This window comes from Penicillium taxi (genome assembly GCF_028828555.1).
Source record: "Penicillium taxi strain IBT 34144 chromosome Unknown utg000005l_segment0_segment0, whole genome shotgun sequence".
NCBI lineage: Eukaryota > Fungi > Ascomycota > Eurotiomycetes > Eurotiales > Aspergillaceae > Penicillium > Penicillium taxi.
In genome coordinates this window covers 2,868,138-2,886,907 of record NW_026643207.1, presented here as the reverse complement: position 1 = coordinate 2,886,907, position 18,770 = coordinate 2,868,138, and the positions used below count along the sequence as shown (strand labels likewise).

Sequence of the window (18,770 nt, the reverse complement as noted above, 5' to 3'; positions counted from 1 at the left end):
AGGGTTCACACGTTGCACTATATACACTGGAAAAGGGTATGGTTCGTCCTAGATTCTTAGTATATATGGTGTGCAAAGTGGTGTGAAGTGTGTTCAATTCATGTAGCTACTTGAGTTCCTAATATAGTCGTTCCCCCGTGACTCGGGGGTCTGTTTGTTCCGTTCCGGGTTTGTGGTATTGCGTCGTCGTGAGTATATAGGCGGCGGGATGGCAGGGTCGACCCTGCCACCCTACCACCCCGCCGCCTGTATACTCGGGGCTAACTATGGTTCAGGGCCGCTTAGTCACCCACGATTGTCGGTCACAATGCCATGTCCATCTGCTGAGAGCCAATCCACCGCTCGACATCATTATTCATGTTTGTCGTAAACATTGGCCATGCTATTCCTTCCATTTCAGGTGCTAGGGCCATACTGGACAGGTCGTAGTTCGATGTAAAGTCCATGTGGCCTGTTAATTGTTGGTAACTCATTCGAGCGGCTGGAAATGAAGGAATATCCTTACCTGAAAAGTAAGAAACGGCTGTGGCCGGAACAGCAGATAGAGATGCGTTTTCAGATATGGAGAGCTCAGGCCTTCCATGAGGACCATCTAGAACGTAATCAAGAGCCGTGATGGCTTTCAAAGCTTCTCTTGATGTCGCACATTGCCGCCTCCAGATGGTCTGGGAGGTTTTTAAGAGCTCTCTGATCTTTTCCATGTCCAGCTCAAGATCAGAATCTATTAGGTTGTTAGGACTTTTGTCCTTTTTATTATGTGCTTGAAGATAGAAGCAAAGTACACTCGTTGCGAGGAGAAAGTCGTTTGTGAAAGCAGAAGAAACCATCCAGCGGCTCTGGTAAAGTAAGCCATCTGGTGAAGTCTCCTCGTCAACCAGGCGCTGGAAATTCAAAATTTGCATAGCAGCTTCCAGGCATGCAGAGCGTGAGCGATCATATTGCTGGTCAAAGCGAGAGGGCTCAAGGAATTTTCGGTGCAAAACAATCTTCAGTTGGTGAATAATCACTTCCAGCCAGATTCTTTGAACTATAATCCGAGATGGAACATTGAGGGATGAGCCAAGGCCAGTCCATTTTAGACTTGATGGGATTTTTTTCCTAGCCTCCTCAATTCGTTGGTCAAGCTCCATTATCTCGGCGTATGGGTGAGGTTGGGGCTGCATGGCCACATCGGCGACATTTGCTCCTACTGAGAGCAACCGTAGCTTAGCCAAGACATACAAGGTTGGCGTCACCTCGGTCTCTGGCTTTGAAGCTGGTAGTGTAGAAGTATGCTCGTCAAAGTCGGAATCGTTTAGGTTCCGCGGCTCGGCAGTGTCAGTGTCGCTCTCTTTAATCAGCCTGGGAAGCCCCAACTGTGTTGAGACGCTAAAATCTAACTGCACAATCATCGCCCAGATACGCCTTCTCATCTCACCAGCGAAGGGCGAAATAGATGCGAAATGTTTTGCATCGCGGTGGTAGCCCATGTGTATCGCAATCTGTACTATGTTGCCCACTAGGACCCATATACCGATCTCCATGTCCTTGAGGTGAAAGTTCTCGATCAGAAAATAGAGAATAAGTTTCCAATACGTAAGGTCCGCCTTTTGTGTAATGACCAAGGAGCAGGCACTGGATGGCCTTTACTTTGTACATCGTTGACAAATCTTCACTGTCTCCAACCTGTGATGTCTGTCTTGGGTGACCGTATGAAGGAGTAGAGTTTTCGAGACTAGAAAAGGCCTGCTGAAGCTGTGTCGACAGACACATTATGCTAAACAAGATGCCAACCCACAGAATTGGAGTGTCATGTGGTGCCTTCCAGAACACTTCATACTATTAAGAGAATTAGTTTGTCTGGCAATGATAAAACAATTGTGGGGCTGGAGATGATGCTGTGGAAATGTTGGATTGAAAGCCAGGTCGCACATACCTCGCGGAGAAATTTACCACTGTGGACGATTCCTGAATTCCTAGTCAGTCTGGCTGTAGTTCTTATGTATTGCTAGAAGGAGTGGAAAATTGCGATTCAGTACCAGGGGCTATGTCGAGGGAGTTGAAATAGCGAGACACCAATCTGTCAACAGTAAGGCGGGGAGGAAGATTTTTGAGGATGGAGGCAGAGGTTTCATGCATTGCAGAGCTGTACAGTAACTGGGGTTTCGGAAAGCCTGCCGATGGTTGGACAGGATCTAACACTCTAGGGTGGATTTCTTCATCTCTGGCGATATAGTTTCGTAAATTGGTAATGCTGTCCAGAATGGCAGACCAGTGCGAGCTACTAACATAATTTGCACCTATCTCTGGAGTTCTGAAGCTACCATACTCTGAAGGGGATGGTGAAGCATCATTCTGCGCTTCATATCCCACCTCAGCTGCTCGCTTCGAACCTTTGCGCGAATCGGCTCGGTCGCCGTGTGCACGTTGATCAGGTGTAAGGTGTTGGGGATTCGTTGATGGTGATCCATCTACGACTAAATCAGCTTTCTCCAATTTAGTAGACTTTCCACGAACAAAGAACGTCTTGAGACTCTTGAAATTCCACGCTCGTGGGAGCCTTGGAGCTTGAGAAAGACGTATATTTGACTTACGACGATTTGATTCTGTCTGGTGCATGAGTTCCAGAACTAGACTCTCCAGCTGGTTTATGCGATCCTGCGTGTTGGTGGCGGAGATCTGAGGATGGCTTGGCGAACCTGATTCAGCAGGAAAAGAGACGACTGAATTTGAAATGTTGGTATAAACACATGAGGAGCCAAGCCCCCGACTTGAGCAGTTAGCACATGGGTGGTGACGATCACAACGGGCCCTGGCGAGCAGTGTCAGATTCCGGGACATTGACATTTCCAAGGCTCAGGGATCTAATCAACGCCTTCCCAGGCACGATGATGTTTGGACGCCACTTACTTCCGCCGGCGGCAGGAACTGCAGCTAAGCTGAGGCTTGTCCCGACGCCGTGAACGTGGGGGCTGCAGTCTCCCCGATGAAGAAGTGGTTGACGGAGTTGGTTGCTGTGTCATTCCATCTACATGGTGTATAGAATCTGGCATCTTCGAGACGGAATCTATTTCAGTAGCTCAGCAATGATAGATGTTCATGTGCTCTCTTCTGGATGCTTAGAAATAAGAGTAGAAAGCGGAGGGTGAGAGCGGGAGATCGGCGATGGGTCGTTGAGGCTGTTTATCTCGGCCGCGAGACTTACGATCCCCAAAAGTTTCGGAGGGTCAGGGGTCTATTCACAAACTCAGATCAAGAACAGCCCTTGTGTGACTCTGAAGGCGAACCCTGCTAGTTTACAAATAATTCTTAATAGGATGTGGGGATCACCGCGGCGTCGGGGTGCTGTGTGGTGACCGTCCGCGGATGTTTTTAGACGGTCATTTATTTGCATTAAAATCCATACAACTGTCCAATTCTTCCCTCAGAGCTGTGGTTTCGCAGAGAAAAGCACAACTTCCTTCGCAGTGAACTGCTTTTTTTTAGTATTCCCTCGAGACAGCTTTGTTCCACCAGATGCCCACGGATACAGAAGCAGGCATGGTCCATACTTCGATGGATTTAGAGAAGACTGACATTGTGGACTGGGATGGTCCTGATGACCCTGATAAACCTCAGAATTGGAAGAAGTCACTGAAGCTGCAGCATGTACTCTTTGTCAGCGCCTTCACCTTATACTCGTAAGTGCAAGTTCCCATTTTCCCATAATCAGCTCTTCGAGCTTCAAGTAACTCACATGACGAGATAGAAATCTTGCCGCAGTCATGTTTGCTCCGGGCGCTGCAGATCTCGTCAAGGACTTCCATGTCACTAGCACTATTGTCGCCTCTTTTACCGTGTCCATCTACCTTCTCGGATACGTCCTAGGCCCTCTTCTTCTTTCCTCCATGTCGGAAATTTACGGCCGTTTGCTCATCTACCACTTTAGTAATGTCGGATATATCTCATTCACAATTGGCTGCGCGTTAAGCAGGGACACGGCTATGTTTTTGGTATTTCGCTTCATTTGTGGTTGCTCAGCCTCGGCTCCAATGGTTGTTGGAGGAGGGACCATTGCAGACCTTTATCCTGCGAGTGAACGTGGCAAAGCGATGGCTCTATTCGGCCTTGGTCCCCTTCTTGGCCCAGTCATCGGCCCAGTGATAGGCGGTTTTGTGACCGAGTACCTCGGATGGCGGTGGACGTTTTGGTTAATATTGATCCTGGTAAGTGAGATCCCGATGTGACATACAATTTGACCCAATCTAACACTAGCAACATCTAGTCTGGTTGCATCTCCCTCCTTGCCCTTATACTAATGCGAGAAACATTCGAGCCCGTTCTCCTTGAGCGCAAGGCAGCTACTATGCGCAAGGCAACCGGTAACCATCAATTGCAGGCTCGAACTTTTAAGGAAGACCGTACAATGTCTCAGATCTTTGCACGCGCCACAATACGACCTCTCAGAATGCTGCTGTCTCCAATCGTCCTCCCATTCTCCCTTTACTGCGCCTTCATGTTCGGTCTTATCTACCTGCTCTTCACCACTTTCCCAGATGTATTCGAGGTAACATACGGCTTCGCCACCGACATTTCTGGTCTTGCGTATCTAGGTCTCGGAGTTGGTATGATAATCAGCATCGCGCTTTTTGCTATTCTCAGCGATAAACTACTCAAGCAGCCGCGTGAGGGAACTCTTGAACGACCGGAGCTACGTCTCATTCTTATGATTTGGTCGTTCCCTGTCGTTCCTATCGGTTTCTTCTGGTGCGGATGGAGTGCGGACAAAGTTACTCATTGGATTGTTCCAATCCTGGGTACCATTTTTATCGGGCTCGGGGCATTCCTCATCCTCATGCCCGCCCAGTTGTACCTGGTTGATGCATTTGGATCCGAAACAGCCGCATCCGCCTTAGCAGCAAATACAATCCTGAGGAGTCTGTTCGGTGCATTGTTACCCCTGGCAGGAACACCCATGTATGACTCTCTGGGTCTTGGTTGGGGAAACAGCTTGTTAGCTTTCATTGGCCTATCATTCACTCCTCTTCCGTTTGTCTTTTACAAGTATGGAGAAACACTAAGGACCAAATTCCCCCTCAAATTCTGAGCCTTGACAGCTATAGGCTAGCTTTTACTACTAGTACATCACTTGAAGATTTCAACATTTGCAGCACTACATAGTAGAATATAGTTTTACTAGGCTGTCAACGCGGAATACTAGACTAGTAGTATAGTAGTAAATGCTCCGCAAAAACATAATATTTGAAATCTTACTGTCGAACCTGGGCAATACCCTAGACTTTCCATCTTTTTCTTCTTTTTCCGTTTAAGCAGAGTACTCATCAACAAAGGGATAGAGGTGCTAGAGGAAAAAAATGACCCAGGATTCAGATGCAATAGATGTGAGACATCCTAATGCATACGGTTCCAGCATCCACGTACTCATCGTCCTCCTCATTTTGGAACGGCGCATCAAAAATTGGCGAAACGCTCCGATGTTCACTTCCTATTATTAATCCAGTAATACTTAAGTTCATAATACGACCTTCAACTGCTTTTCAAGTCTTCTAGTGTACCTTTTGACCTAATCGAGCTTCGAAAACACCACTAAAAGCTATTTAGCGCGTAATGGCAGGCACATTTGTCTCTGTCCTTGACATTGCGGATAGCTCCCTTGTCACTGGTCCTATCTTGGAGGATCCTTTCATTCTGAGCTCTGCAAACCTCTTCCCAAAATTTCCCAGTCAAATCAATGACGACTCATGGGAGCTATTGCAGTTTGAAGCATTCAGTCGCCATCCCGTAAACAGAAGACTTTCGCTTACCAACCTCCTCCCTTAGCTTCTAAACCATGCCTAGCTAGAAGTCAGTACTGTATTCTATAGTATAGTATAGTATCATAAAGCACATACGCATATAGCCAACACACTTGCCGATGCCAGAATCTGCCTGCATCTCTGTCTTGGCCTCCACAACGACGAGGCTTGCAGCCATCGTCTCGGTCTCACCATACCAGACCGTGTAATCAGGCTTGCCTGTGAGGCGGTAGTCCATTCCCTTGTGCGTGACCGGGCCGTGCTCCCACATGCTCTCCACTTGGAGGCTTATGGGCTGTGCTTTCGGTGGCAACTCGTCCGTTACCAGTTTCTTAGTCAGTACCAGCAGGTAGTCTAGTGTAAGTCGAATGTTAGTTTCGTTCAGCTCACTGTGTCCAAATGAACATCTAATCTCGACCAGCCAGGCAGCTAAGCAGTTTAGTTAGATATCATCCTTTCTTGTTTCCTTATCCGCCCAGTCTCAAGGACTTATCATGCCAGTCGAGGACTCCAACATCCTCGACAGTACCAAATTCAGTAGTGGGGAGACCATGCATCAAATCCAGGATCTTGCAGATATCATGGCATTTGAGACTGCTCATTGCCAGGCCAGGCAACTTTTTCTGCTGATCCTTCAGATCCAACACCAGTTTGTCATATTCATTCATGGTCATTTTTTCCTTCTTGACCATTTCCCAGCTGTCTACCATCAATTGCCAGCCCTTTCCCTTTTTATCAAGAGGCGGCATAGTGGGTACGAGTCCGAGATGAAAAATAGCTCGAAAAGTGGATGAAAGCAAAATTCTGGAAAGAAAAAAGAAAGAAAATCGAAAGCGCGATCAATACTTTGGGACTCACCGATTAGGCTTAGTTCATGTCACCAGCGGTTGTCATGTCAAATGGCCAGTCCGGTATAGTGGGGAGCCCTATAAATTCCCCCGTTCCCCATCAAAAAAAATTGATTTCCCCAAGATTCCTGATCACAGTGATTGGCTTATAGCGCTCAATTCATCATCTGATGATGATGACAAGGTGCAGCTCAGGGCATGCTTCCATTATGCATGCAGAAGTGGCTGCATATTGGCTAGCCCGGCATAACTAGTAAGAAAGGAAACAGGTTTATCATACAGAAAAAATCGAACATCTGGTACGTTTGATCAATTCGATATGAAATTATGGAAATAATATAGTGCCCCATTGATAACCCAAACGAATAACATCATCACTTGACGGTATTCAAATCTTTTGGATAGAAGTATTGTATAGAATAGGTTCCAAAACCCCAGTTTCGATATGTTTCCACCAGTCGAATAGCAACGAATCACACATAATCCTGAACCAAGGACTGAACTCAATCCGCTCGTCATTTAACAACTGCTTCAGCTCTCCCTCGGTGACATATCGGGTATCCTGAACCTCGTTGGGGTTAATGTCAAGATTGACGTCGGCTTGGACTAAAAGTGCATAAGCAACTGAGTATTTTGTTAGTATATTCTCTTTCAAGATGCATAGGAAGGTGTGAGATATTTTGGAGAGGATCACAAAAACCAGAGGTAAAAAGATATGAAGGTTGCAAAGAAGGAAGGAAACTTGCTCTCATGTTCGCCCCAAATCCCGGTGATGGGAGCTTTGTAGTAAACCCTCGTCAGAAATTGAATTTTCTCTAATTGAATTTGTTCCGCGCTTATGCCTAATTCCTGGAGCATCTTTCTCTGCGCTGCCCGCTGAACACCTTCAACAGCAGTGTGGAGATCTGTTCCTCTTTCGCCCGCAATGTCAAGAGGATGGGAACAGCAAGAGCTGCTCCATACGTTAGGAAAGGTGATTTTTTGCGACGCTCGCTGTTGGAGCAGTAAACGGTTTTTTGAGTCAAAGATATAGACACCAAAACCGCGGTGGAGGAGACCTTGGGCGATATTAGCCATCAGGTGACCTGTATTGTACTAGATGTCAGCACCGTGAGTTGCACCATTCCTTGACCACAAAGTTTTGGTATGTGATACTTACAGTCCTTCTTGCTTGCAGTCCCAATTGGATAATCTTCCTCATCTACAACGATGCAAGCCTCATCCATCAGCATAACTTGATTCTCGTCGAATCCATTCATCGGGTTCTCCTCAGAAGCCCTAGTAGCTTCCAGTTGTCTGGCGGGAACATGGCAGGGTGAAGTGGCAGTACACATTTCAGTTTCTCTGGCCCCAACATTCATGAAAAGTTTGCAATAAGTGTGCCCGTAGGTACCTAGATCAGAGGAAGAGCAATTTATCAACACTGTTCGGTTGTAACCGAGAAGATGAACGTGTGTGACATTTTCAATAATTGCGCCAAGTCGGTCAAGATACATACGACAAATCACAGGGAATAATGCCGTCATAGTTTTTCGTCATTTTGATGACCGGGCGTGCATGGCAAATATCATTTGGATTAAGATTATGATTGGTAAAACTAACTTGTGTTCGATCTCGATCCGAGCATGTCGAATCAAGATCGCCTGATGACATCTGAGTTTGATGCAAGGGTCGATCTGCTTTTCGAAATACTTCTAGCTCGGTCGTTTGATGAAATTGAGCGAAAAGAATCGTATGAAGTCAGAGTGGTATCCAAGGCCATATATCAGGCTAGAATACACCCCACTTGGTCAATACATATCAAACATGATGTCCCAAAGTCTGCAATTAAAATCTGCGATCGAGATGAGGCGATCAGAACTGGATGGGAAAGTGAATGTCGTCCGGATTATGAGAGACTAGTACGACCGAGTAGACCTCGTCTCATTCAATCATACTTTATCTGACAAGCCGCTATAGTGGCCCGGAACCAAAAGTATGTTGCGGTCACTGTGTCCCTTACCTTTGGCCCATGCAAATGACGGAGATGAATTGCCTTCTGGGCAAGTGGCCCATAGCGTTCGATTCACCCGATAACGATAACAAGGTACAGGAAGGACTCGAAGATGATCACTCACAATGACTGGCTCACAGAACTCGATTCATTCGATGATGATAATCAGGTTTACATCATACAATTAAATCTGTGGAAAGCAGAATTATTGAAAGTTGCTAATCTTGCTATATTAAAGATGAGAAGATGTATTTGGCTCTCCTACTAAAGATTTCACGAGAGATAGATAATTGATTAGCTATTCCTGTTTTAATGACAATACAGTTTAAATTTACACACAACAGCCCTTTGAATACAGAGTTGATACAGAAATTTAAATACTATTAGCTAAACTGGGATTAGTTTCAACGCATGACTTTTGAAATCGACCTTGGTAGATTCTAACCAATCATAGTCTATGATTCACCTGCATTCAAAGCATATTAAACATGGATTTACGTCGATCGACTCGTCACAGAAAACCCCCAGACCGTTATGGATTGTCATTGGATTCCCATCCCGACTGACAGAACCTATTAACCTAAACAGCAGGCGCAACGCAAAATCACGTCCGCCAAGTCATGAGTGTCCAACCAAGTGGATCCGATTTTGAAGTTGCCTACGCCTCGCCCAGCGTTCATGACACAGCACAAGCTGAGAGCTATGCCTTCGGACTCGGAAATTTCCTATCAGACAACCGAAAGAGACGTGACTATGGCACGAGTGTGTCTGTCCCTATTTTTGACACCGACGGCTTCACAAATGAGGACTTTCGGGTTGGCGGCCCCTCATTATGCTCCTTGCCAGTTGTGTCGAAGCCCATTGCGCCTGGGATTCTTTTTCAGCCTTCCAAAAGACTGGGATTTCCTCGCGAAAATCGAAGGTATTCTAGCTGAAAACCTCTCTATCGATACACGTGGGGTAGAACTCGTCGAAAGAAAGTCTATGTTCCAAGGCAATCCCCATAAAATTCCGACAATCGCGCTGATTCCAGAGCGCAAAGAGCTCAACGGAAAATAGCTTACGGCCGCCAAAGCAGTATGGAGCTATCTACAATCCGTGTCCCTCGATAATGTCTCTGTTGAGATAATGGATCGTTGCAGGTTGAGCGATGGCCTAAAGTCTTCTTTGATTCCTAAGGATCACATTTTCTTTCGTCACTGGGAACCTCTGCTCCAAACCATCTTAGGAACGGTTGATCTCGGTGGGGTGACGACGATTGGATGCCTCCGTCGAGGCCACCACAGCCATCCCACCGTATTAATCACAGTCGCTAGATACAGCGACAGAAATTGGCCAATGTTTCGCGAAGCGATCATCAGAATTCTTGACGAAAAAGGGTTTGTCATGATGGCTGTTGAGATAATGAGGGACAAGCTATCTGAAAGGGTGGATGTCCAGTACGGAGGGGAGAACTAGAGAACCGGCATAAGTCAACAGGTTCTGGAAGGGCCAGGCAGACCAGGTCAGAGCTTGTCGGCCGAATCAGTTGACAATGGTTCTGGGAGTCTAGGTGGATTCTTAAGTCTCAAGTCTCAAGCCCAGAACTGGGATTTGTTCGCTTTAACATGCTTCCACTGCATTCTGCCTAAGGTTTTACACAGTCAGCCCGCTCAAAGCAGTAAGTCATGTTCAATTTCGACGCGCTTCTCTACATCAGACTAATTATACACCCAGGAACCGGAACATGGAAGAGCGAAGGAGTCTACCCCTCTGACATATACGCGCGCACTGAGCTTCAAACTAACTCTCCTAGCCTCCAGTCAATTAGTGAGCAGATTGCAATTTGTGATGAGCGGATCAAAGGAATCGAACAAAATGCTTTCTGGCAAAAATGCCAGGAAGATATTGCCCAAGGAGTCTTCGAACTTTCGGCGAAACAAAGAAAAGCGCAATTCAAAAACTTCGCGGCAAATTTAAACCAGCAGAAGGAGTTCAGGAGCAAGTTAGGACGGGGAAAAGACGAGCTTGGTTTTGGATCTGTGTGGGCCGCATCTGGCTTCAAATCCAAATGGCGAGTACCCACAATCCCTCAAGGTCATCTTCCGACCACTTTTGACTAAGCTCTGATCAAATTCCCTACTGAGAGAGCAGTCTCGAACGAGGTAAGTGCCGTGATAATATTCTTGTCGCTGAACATGGTTAACGTTTAGGGGTTTAGCTTCCAAACGGCGAGGAGCCCATAATGATTAAAAAAACTCCGACTTTAGATCATGGCCAAGAGCTTTGGATGGATACCGTTCCGGCAAGTCACGCGGTCAGTACAATGGACTAATGGTTGCAACTTTTACCCGAGATGGCGGGACCCTAGAGCATTCGATTCTAGGGTCGTCGTCATCAGCAACCTTCTCTCAGCCGGGTGATTCTGGATCCTTGATCTACACGAGTGATTTTGAGGTGGTTGGTCTTCTTTAGGGAGGCATGCAATATGCGACAGACTGGACATATTTTACCCATATCCAAGATCTGATCTGGGATATCAAGAAAGCCACTGGGGTATCAGATGTGGAACTTCTTCTGTCACCAGGGGATCTGTGATCCAGTGCATGAAGATGACTTCAGGAAGGAGGGGTGATTGTGTCTTCGATGGTGCTTGACCTTCTTTTGTCGCTTTTCCTTTTTTTTCTCTCTCTCTTTTCTTAGCTATGCCGTACTTTATGATATCCATAATCCAGTTCAGAACCTTTTCACCATACTTATCTTTAGGTTGATCTTTCATTGGTAGGTCGCTATTTTGTTCAAAAATGAAGCGCTCTTGTGGGTAGTATGCTTGTATTCTTAAGGTATGTTCATCATCATCGTCATCATCTATCTCTCTTATTGTCAATAATACACGCATTTCCCCCTTATTTATAGCTCCATCCTGAGAATTTGATCAATCATAGAAACTCCCTGAAATCACAATTGAGCTCGGCTAGTTAATACCTATTTAAATACTAGTTTAGTCATTACACTCCAAAGCTGCACCTAGGCTTCATTATGACATAAATCCCAACTTTCTTTCATCAAATGGGGCGATAGTTCAGTTGGGAGAACGTGCGACTGAAGTTCACTTGAGTCATTTAATCGTAAGGTCGCCGGTTCGATCCCGGCTCACCCCATTATTTTTGCTTTTGACGTCCCATTCATACTTCATTCCACCTTGAGTCTATCGAAGAATTTTATTTTTGTATCTACTTATTCATATTTATAAGACAGGATTACTTCTAACAAGTTAAAGAACAAGATCTCTACCTAGTACACTACTGCAAAAGCTGTAAATACTAGCTAACAGCACTGTATCCGTACCACAAAGTTCAAGCCCCACACAGCGAGTAGCCCTAAGTCGACAAACTCTTCGATGTTTCTTAAGCCGCAGTGCCAAGACACACTAGTACATATATGGAATAGAACAATCGGAGTCTGCTGAGTTGTCACTTATCTCTGGTCATATCGATGCCAAGCCGAATTCAAGCTTTCATATAGTTACGGGATGGTGGTGGCATTTTGTAACGAATAGACCGTTCCAGATCCTATCCGCTGTAGAAAAGGTGACTACTTCCTTCACTCCCCTCGGCACATCACAAAATGTCGAGAGTCAAAAAAGCCGCAAAGAAAGGCAAAGGCCCAAAGAAGAGTTCTTCAAATCCTACAACACCGCTGCAGAGATCCAATCCTCCGAAAACCCTGCCATCCAGATCCTTGAATCGTGATGTCACTCGACCTCTTCTCCATGAACAATCAAGTAGCCTGGTTGACCTGGAGGGGGGAGGATAAAATAGAACCTATGGACAATGCATCTTGGGCTACGGAACTAGTCCTAGCCAAAGCCCACTTAGAAACTTATACTTCAAAGCAAGATGTGAAGGACCAGGTTGTGTCTACATTTCTCGCGTGTCTAAAATTCTTTCTGGGGGACGAGAATAGGTAGCAATACAAACTATGAACCTTAAAGACTCACAAAGCCCAAGAATGGACGAAGTATCAGATATAGAACTCTTTGAACGATGGCAAGGATTTCTCGCCTATCTGATACTCCCGGGTAAGTTTGATATATGAAGAGCTACTAGTACTAAGCTGATTTTTTGGAAGTCAAAGCAGCGGGAAAGACCACTGGGCTAATGCCGTCTGCAATCGACTCGCGTCAAGAAATAATTGAAAAGGATAACTTGAATTAGTCACAAAATCGCATTACCCACTTACCAAACGATTGCTTCGATAGAGACGGACACAAATGTGTGATCACAAATTACTAAGATAACAAGATGTTCCAGCCAAACATGGGCGCAGGTCCACGTCTTCCAGAGCTCTCACCCGCGGAACAAGTAAAGATTTCGCAATTACTACCGCTACCACCTAATTCTCATGTTGAAACGCTACAGTGTGCTCATATTCTTCCATTTAGTTTTGGGAAATTTGAGGATAATGATGTATTTCTTCCGCTCCTCCTATTTCATTGATTTCGGCTAATAGATAATAGGTTGCCTCGAAAATCGAAGCATCAATCAGATGGAACGCAATCCATAGATGTTTCCCCGGTATTATCAAACTTGGACCTGCCTCTATCAATAATATCAGTAATAGGCTTGCCTTGTATAAGAATGTCTATACAGCCTTCGGTAATTTCGCTTATGCCTTCAAGCCTAGGGAGAGCGACGTAAACTCCTATGACTTCAAAATATGGAGAAATTATCTCCCTCAAAGTAAGGGCCACTGCTCCTTACATTGTCACTTTCAGCCCCGCTTCTGGCTATGAGCACATCCCACTCCCCAGTCGGAAATATCTTGATTGCCATTAGAGACTTGCAGAGGTTTGGCACAACTCTTGTGCCAGCGAATACATTGGACGTATCCTAGATGACTGGGAGACTATCAAAGTCAGTCAAACCTTAGATCTCGCTGGCTTCTCTGACTTAGGGCATATCATTGAGGCTGCCTTGTGGGCAAAGGGTTGTTGATTACCATCCCTCGTGTATCCTGTTCTCTTTCTTTCTTTCTTTTTCTGTTCCATTTTCCCAATTTTTTCTTCTTATTCTCCAGCATATTATATACAGAACTTTGACTTGAATAGATCATTTAAGGTTATTCTATGTTATTCTTTTGCCCTACATTATAACGATATATATATATATATATATATATATATATATATCTTGCCCTGTAGAGTTCCCTCGCATGACCCATGTGCATCTGGAAGCGCAACCACAGTTCCCAGGGGACTATACGGCCCTGTGAACGGACAGATATGGCTCCAGGATCCAAGGTAGAGAGCCTGTGATCGAGGCCTGGAGGTGGCGTGGGCTGTATCCCCTTCGCATACATGAGTCAAAGATCTTAGTCAGGGTCTTAGGAACTCTGGAATCTCTGCCAGTATCTTCCGCACGCGATTAGGGATACCATCTTTGCCTGGTGCCTTGTCTGGTGGTGCACGGTTGATTGCGTTCATCACTTTCTTTTTGTTAATCGCTGGCGTTTCGATCTGATCAGGAATCCGGGTGTTGGGGAGATCTGAGAGATCCGCCTCTGGTAGCTCGGGGAAGAAGACTTTTTGGAGCAATTCTGCCTTCTTCTGGTTGCTGGTGGCCAGTCCTCTGGAGTCATCCTTTAGTGCTGGGATGTTGCTGCTTGTCGATTGATTCCTATTTCCGGCTTATTCAGACACTTTCCATAGTCCTTTAGGGCCGTCGGCGACGGTCTGGGATATCCAGGTACAAAACCCCTTCCTTAGGGCCTTCCCTATCACTCTCCCCTTCAAGTTTCTGAGTTCCTTATAGTATATCGATGTCGTCGCCTGTTCGCCTCTATCTCCTGTCTTGTTGCATTGGTTGCTTCTGTGTAGTCTTGTGTTCACCCTTAGCAGGCATATTCTGACTGCTTTGCCTATGGTGTCGATTCTTTAGTGCCTCTTTTTATGGTGTCGAGCAGATGGTCTATTGATTTGTCGATCAGTCCTGGTGAGTGTATCTATAGCTTGTTTCGAAGGTTTTCGGAAACGAATTTTGTGAATATGCTTATATCCATCTTTTCCTATTAGCATCTTCGCGTCTCTAGGATTTTTGGTGTGTTGATTTCGAGTGTGGTCAATATCAGTAGATGGTCTAAGTCAGCGTGAACCCTCTCTTTCGTCTTGCACGTTTAGTAGTTGCCACACTGGTGACAGTTCTCGTTACGCTTTTCCTGGGTCCCCTGTTACTAGGGCTTATGTCCTAAGGCTCCGGGCCACTACTCCCTAAGCCGTCGTCTTCACTGCTGAACTCCTACGGTATTCCCTACAAGCTAGTGGAGGATAGTTCTATCGATTGAGAGGGCAGGTTTACACTAAGGTATACGCTGCGGCCGTCGGGACGACCCCAACTCCCTTAGACGCGCGCAACATCAACACCATGGCCATATATAATGGCAACTGGGATCAAAATGTATCAAAGGGAGTTAGATTTAACTTGTCGTTGTGAGCTAGTCTTCAACTAGTCTGGTTCTTGAGAAATTTCAAAAAATTTGATTGGCGCTGAGGTTGTTTTTTCTTATCATTCTATATATGATGATGAGGTTTTCATTTTTCGCAATGTGGTCTCATCGTTGCATCCAGGATATATCGTTTGTCCTAACCAGGATCGTTATAAAAAGGAATTACAGTACAGGTGGATCCAAGGCTATAGAGATAAAAAGAATATTGGCGGCAAAAAATGGGGTGAGCCGGGATCGAACCGGCGACCTTACGATTAAATGACTCAAGTGAACTTCAGTCGCACGTTCTCCCAACTGAACTATCGCCCCATTTGATGGAAGTCAGTCGACATTTATGCCGTTATATTATAAATTTTCAAAGAAAATATCGACCTATGGAGTATATAAAGCTCCCACATTATTTTTCCCCGCTTGACACCTGAAAGTCACTCATCACTGGGATCCTGGATCGTCACGTCTAATTATTGATGTATATACTTCAATGACTTAGGTCCACAGCCCACAGGTACTTTCCTCTCACTCTTATCTAACTGATAGACCTAGATATATATTATATATATTTCCCCATGTCACTTTCAACTTCTACTAAAATTTATCTTCTTTATTCGCCAACCATCTACCTATCTACCTAGGTGGGTGCCTATTCTATAATCCAACCAGGCAAGCATTATCTTCATACAAATCCTAGTATATTCGAGGTCGTAGCACCATTCATGGTCGGGCGATATCAGTTCTTACCTGGGTACCTAGGTATACCCTTCCGCCTACTGGGCCATTGTCTAGCCCTTCAGGGTCTGGAGTGAGCCCACTACGTCAATGCCATGGCATTGTTTGTGGATTCTTCCCTTACCAGCAAGTAGGTGTTCTTTGAATATACAAGCATTGCGATCATGCAGCGGATTTCGTCATCTTATCCATCCGATGGTCTCTTAGTAGACTCAATCTCGACCTCAAAATTGGGCTGAAGATGAGCTGGCCAGAGTGAGGCTCCGATTGAGCTGTTATTTTTCTTATTTTTGTTATTCCGTGCGGCCATTTCGACATCTCAGATAGTACGAACTCCTTCTCCTGTCACAGGAACACAGCCTAATTGAAAGCCCGGCTTTTCAGGTAGTACCATGGTGTAAGAAGCCAAAAATTCACGAGGCTTCCATTTGCGGAATGTGATAGATGTAAACAGGGGATGACTAGTGTGTTCATCTCGGACAGAGAGTATAAGAAGGTGGGTGGGAAATTAGTGATAAGTAGGCTCGATCACTTCAAGTCTAATTAACACCACAGTAGTCACTTGAAACATTCTAAGGAATGAGATTTGCAGGCCTTCAAATTCCCACCTAAGCCATAGAGCTCTCTTCTGTCAGCTGCCATGGTCAATGCCTAGATAGCCGTGTAAGAAGGGAGAGGATGGATTAAATCCACTAGAAAATGTCAAGAACATACACATAATGGCAATTGGACTCTCGATGGCTCCTAAGGTTCCTGATCATGATAGGTTACAAGTTGGCCTCGTCATAGTGACTGATTACCAAGTTTGAATACAAGCATGAAAAGCGGAGTTAATTAGAGAAGGGCACCAAGAAACAACAAGAGAGACTTCAAGAACTGCTTAATACTATACTTGATTCCATGCTTAGTTTATTTTCTATTCCATGCTTAATTTCATGCTCAGTTCCTCGCTCTATTCTATGCTCTATTCAATACATAAGTCTATATTTTATTCTATACTCTATCACATACTCAATTCTATTCTGAATTATATTCTATATTCTATACTAATCTATATTTATTAAGGAACTAATAGTCGCAAAGACTTTAAACATACACTAGAAGAGAAATGTGAATTACCTACTTCTATACTTTTGAGGTAAAATTCAATCCCTGGGCTCATGAATATCAGGCTTGGTTTTCGACATCAAAAGTTTGAGTGAATTATCAAGAATTTTGAAAAGAGATTCATCGAGCAAAAGCGAATAGTTATGCACACCAAAATGGTCATTTACCACGCTTACATCCCCATTCTCTCCAATATTTGCGCACGCGTTTTTGAGTGCGCAATCTTTGGTACATTAGTGATTATGAATTCCCACGTCCCTATAATGGATCACGTTCTCCACGTACCAAGCCATAATTGGAGGGTGGGACTTTGGAATCAAAGAATTGATATGCACTTCTTTTGTTGTGAAGTCAAGTGATTTAAACTAGGTATCGAATCTTAGGGGGCTGGGTGACCAATTATAATGTGTAACTTATTAAGAATGATTTCAGTAAGTCTACTAGACTAGGGAGAAAATGATATAAGTATGCAAACCTGCCTCAGGCTGACACTAGTGTCAACGACATCAAATTTCTAATTGAATTCCACTCTATCCTGTTACCTAAGATTGTAGGCTTGGATACCAAGTATTGAAGTTGAGTTATTAATACTTGATTAAATGATTTGAAAGAGCCAAACTTTGGCAGGAATCTCATCCTCCAGTTTTGAATAGAATCGATTCTATGAGATCGACCAGCCAATGTAGTCAACTTTGGAGATATGTAACTACCTAGGTATCCTGGTGCCACCTGGAAAGGAGAATTCAAGAAGTCTGTAGCTACAACCTCATAGGAGTTGTTTTTAAGCCCCGCTCTTTAGTAGAAGAGAAGAGAGCCAGTGGATGGTCAATTTATGGATTTTCTATTCTTTCAAGTGCTTTATTCTATTATCCTCTCTTCCCATTGTAAGGCTGGCTAGTCTTTACCAAGTTATGAATTACCTTGGAATACGTAGTTGGAGATCATTGTTAATTAGTTATTTTCTAAATAATTACGATATTGCTAATTGTCTGTAACTTCCATCGTAAATTAAAAGGGTCTCATTATAATACCAAAGATCTACAGTCTTTTCATCAAATGGGGCGATAGTTCAGTTGGGAGAACGTGCGACTGAAGTTCACTTGAGTCATTTAATCGTAAGGTCGCCGGTTCGATCCCGGCTCACCCCATTGTTTTTATTTTTGTCTACTTATGACAAACGTGGAAAACATACTGTGAAGATCTTTTCCTCCTCTCTATATAGATAGCTATAATGATTGCTAATTTTTTATGGTTGTGGCGTAGTTAGTTTTGTATTAGATTGATTGATCATTATTTACTTGCCGAACGCGAAGGTGTCTACAGGTCGCGTCACCGATCATGTGACCTAGCGCGAAAGCTCGTGTCACCTAACATTTAATTAGGCGTGTCTACAGGTCGCATCACCGAACATGTGACTTAGCGTAAAAAGTTCGCGTCACCTAACATTTAATTAGGTTTAGTGTGGTAAAAACCTTTTCATATCCTTCTAAAGATATTAGAACGGCTGAATTAGAATGGATTACGAAGAGTGATCAAACTCTTAGTTATCTTCTAGATTTGAGGTCTTATTGTGAAGGGCTAATACTAATCTTGAATGCAGAACTAGTGATGCCGACAAACTGTCTTTATTAAGCTTGAAGAGAAGAGAGAGAGAGACTAGCTATGGACATGTGGCAATATAAGGGATGCGGGTGCGGGTGGCACGTGACGAGCATGAGTGGCACAGGCATGAATGCTAAAGCAGGCACCAGCCTGTTACACTTATGATGGGAATAGAAATGACGAAAATCTTCCTGAAGATGAAGTTCTACATGAGCTTATGACTAGTTACTTATACTA

The 18,770-nt window shown here is 44.5% G+C and overlaps 7 protein-coding genes across 7 annotated transcripts; 2 read left to right on the top strand and 5 right to left on the bottom strand.

The window, feature by feature from the left end:
- Positions 1 to 302: 302 nt before the first annotated feature.
- Positions 303 to 3,032, bottom strand: N7495_008385 (transcription factor domain protein; the record flags this gene model as incomplete). Its single annotated transcript, XM_057211036.1, has 5 exons — positions 303 to 1,526; positions 1,576 to 1,818; positions 1,916 to 1,947; positions 2,019 to 2,791; positions 2,890 to 3,032. 5 exons carry the CDS (start codon positions 3,030 to 3,032, stop codon positions 303 to 305), a joined length of 2,415 nt encoding a protein of 804 aa, XP_057060579.1.
- Positions 3,033 to 3,495: 463 nt separating this feature from the next.
- On the top strand, positions 3,496 to 5,065 carry N7495_008384 (MFS transporter; the record flags this gene model as incomplete). Its single annotated transcript, XM_057211035.1, has 3 exons — positions 3,496 to 3,659; positions 3,728 to 4,184; positions 4,244 to 5,065. 3 exons carry the CDS (start codon positions 3,496 to 3,498, stop codon positions 5,063 to 5,065), a joined length of 1,443 nt encoding a protein of 480 aa, XP_057060578.1.
- Positions 5,066 to 5,802: 737 nt separating this feature from the next.
- On the bottom strand, positions 5,803 to 6,523 carry N7495_008383 (uncharacterized protein; the record flags this gene model as incomplete). The annotated part of the gene is made up of 3 exons (XM_057211034.1): positions 5,803 to 5,813; positions 5,871 to 6,203; positions 6,304 to 6,523. 3 exons carry the CDS (start codon positions 6,521 to 6,523, stop codon positions 5,803 to 5,805), a joined length of 564 nt encoding a protein of 187 aa, XP_057060577.1.
- Positions 6,524 to 7,010: 487 nt separating this feature from the next.
- N7495_008382 (isopentenyl-diphosphate delta-isomerase idi1) lies at positions 7,011 to 7,956 on the bottom strand (the record flags this gene model as incomplete). The annotated part of the gene is made up of 3 exons (XM_057211033.1): positions 7,011 to 7,246; positions 7,369 to 7,707; positions 7,782 to 7,956. 3 exons carry the CDS (start codon positions 7,954 to 7,956, stop codon positions 7,011 to 7,013), a joined length of 750 nt encoding a protein of 249 aa, XP_057060576.1.
- A 1,279-nt stretch (positions 7,957 to 9,235) lies between these two features.
- On the top strand, positions 9,236 to 10,717 carry N7495_008381 (uncharacterized protein; the record flags this gene model as incomplete). The annotated part of the gene is made up of 4 exons (XM_057211032.1): positions 9,236 to 9,430; positions 9,675 to 10,043; positions 10,095 to 10,275; positions 10,332 to 10,717. The coding sequence occupies 4 exons, from the start codon at positions 9,236 to 9,238 to the stop codon at positions 10,715 to 10,717; spliced, it is 1,131 nt and encodes a 376-aa protein (XP_057060575.1).
- A 3,254-nt stretch (positions 10,718 to 13,971) lies between these two features.
- Positions 13,972 to 14,497, bottom strand: N7495_008380 (uncharacterized protein; the record flags this gene model as incomplete). Its single annotated transcript, XM_057211031.1, has 3 exons — positions 13,972 to 14,272; positions 14,294 to 14,441; positions 14,485 to 14,497. The coding sequence occupies 3 exons, from the start codon at positions 14,495 to 14,497 to the stop codon at positions 13,972 to 13,974; spliced, it is 462 nt and encodes a 153-aa protein (XP_057060574.1).
- A 32-nt stretch (positions 14,498 to 14,529) lies between these two features.
- N7495_008379 (uncharacterized protein) lies at positions 14,530 to 15,024 on the bottom strand (the record flags this gene model as incomplete). Its single annotated transcript, XM_057211030.1, has 2 exons — positions 14,530 to 14,731; positions 14,951 to 15,024. The coding sequence occupies 2 exons, from the start codon at positions 15,022 to 15,024 to the stop codon at positions 14,530 to 14,532; spliced, it is 276 nt and encodes a 91-aa protein (XP_057060573.1).
- Between the last annotated feature and the right edge of the window lie 3,746 nt (positions 15,025 to 18,770).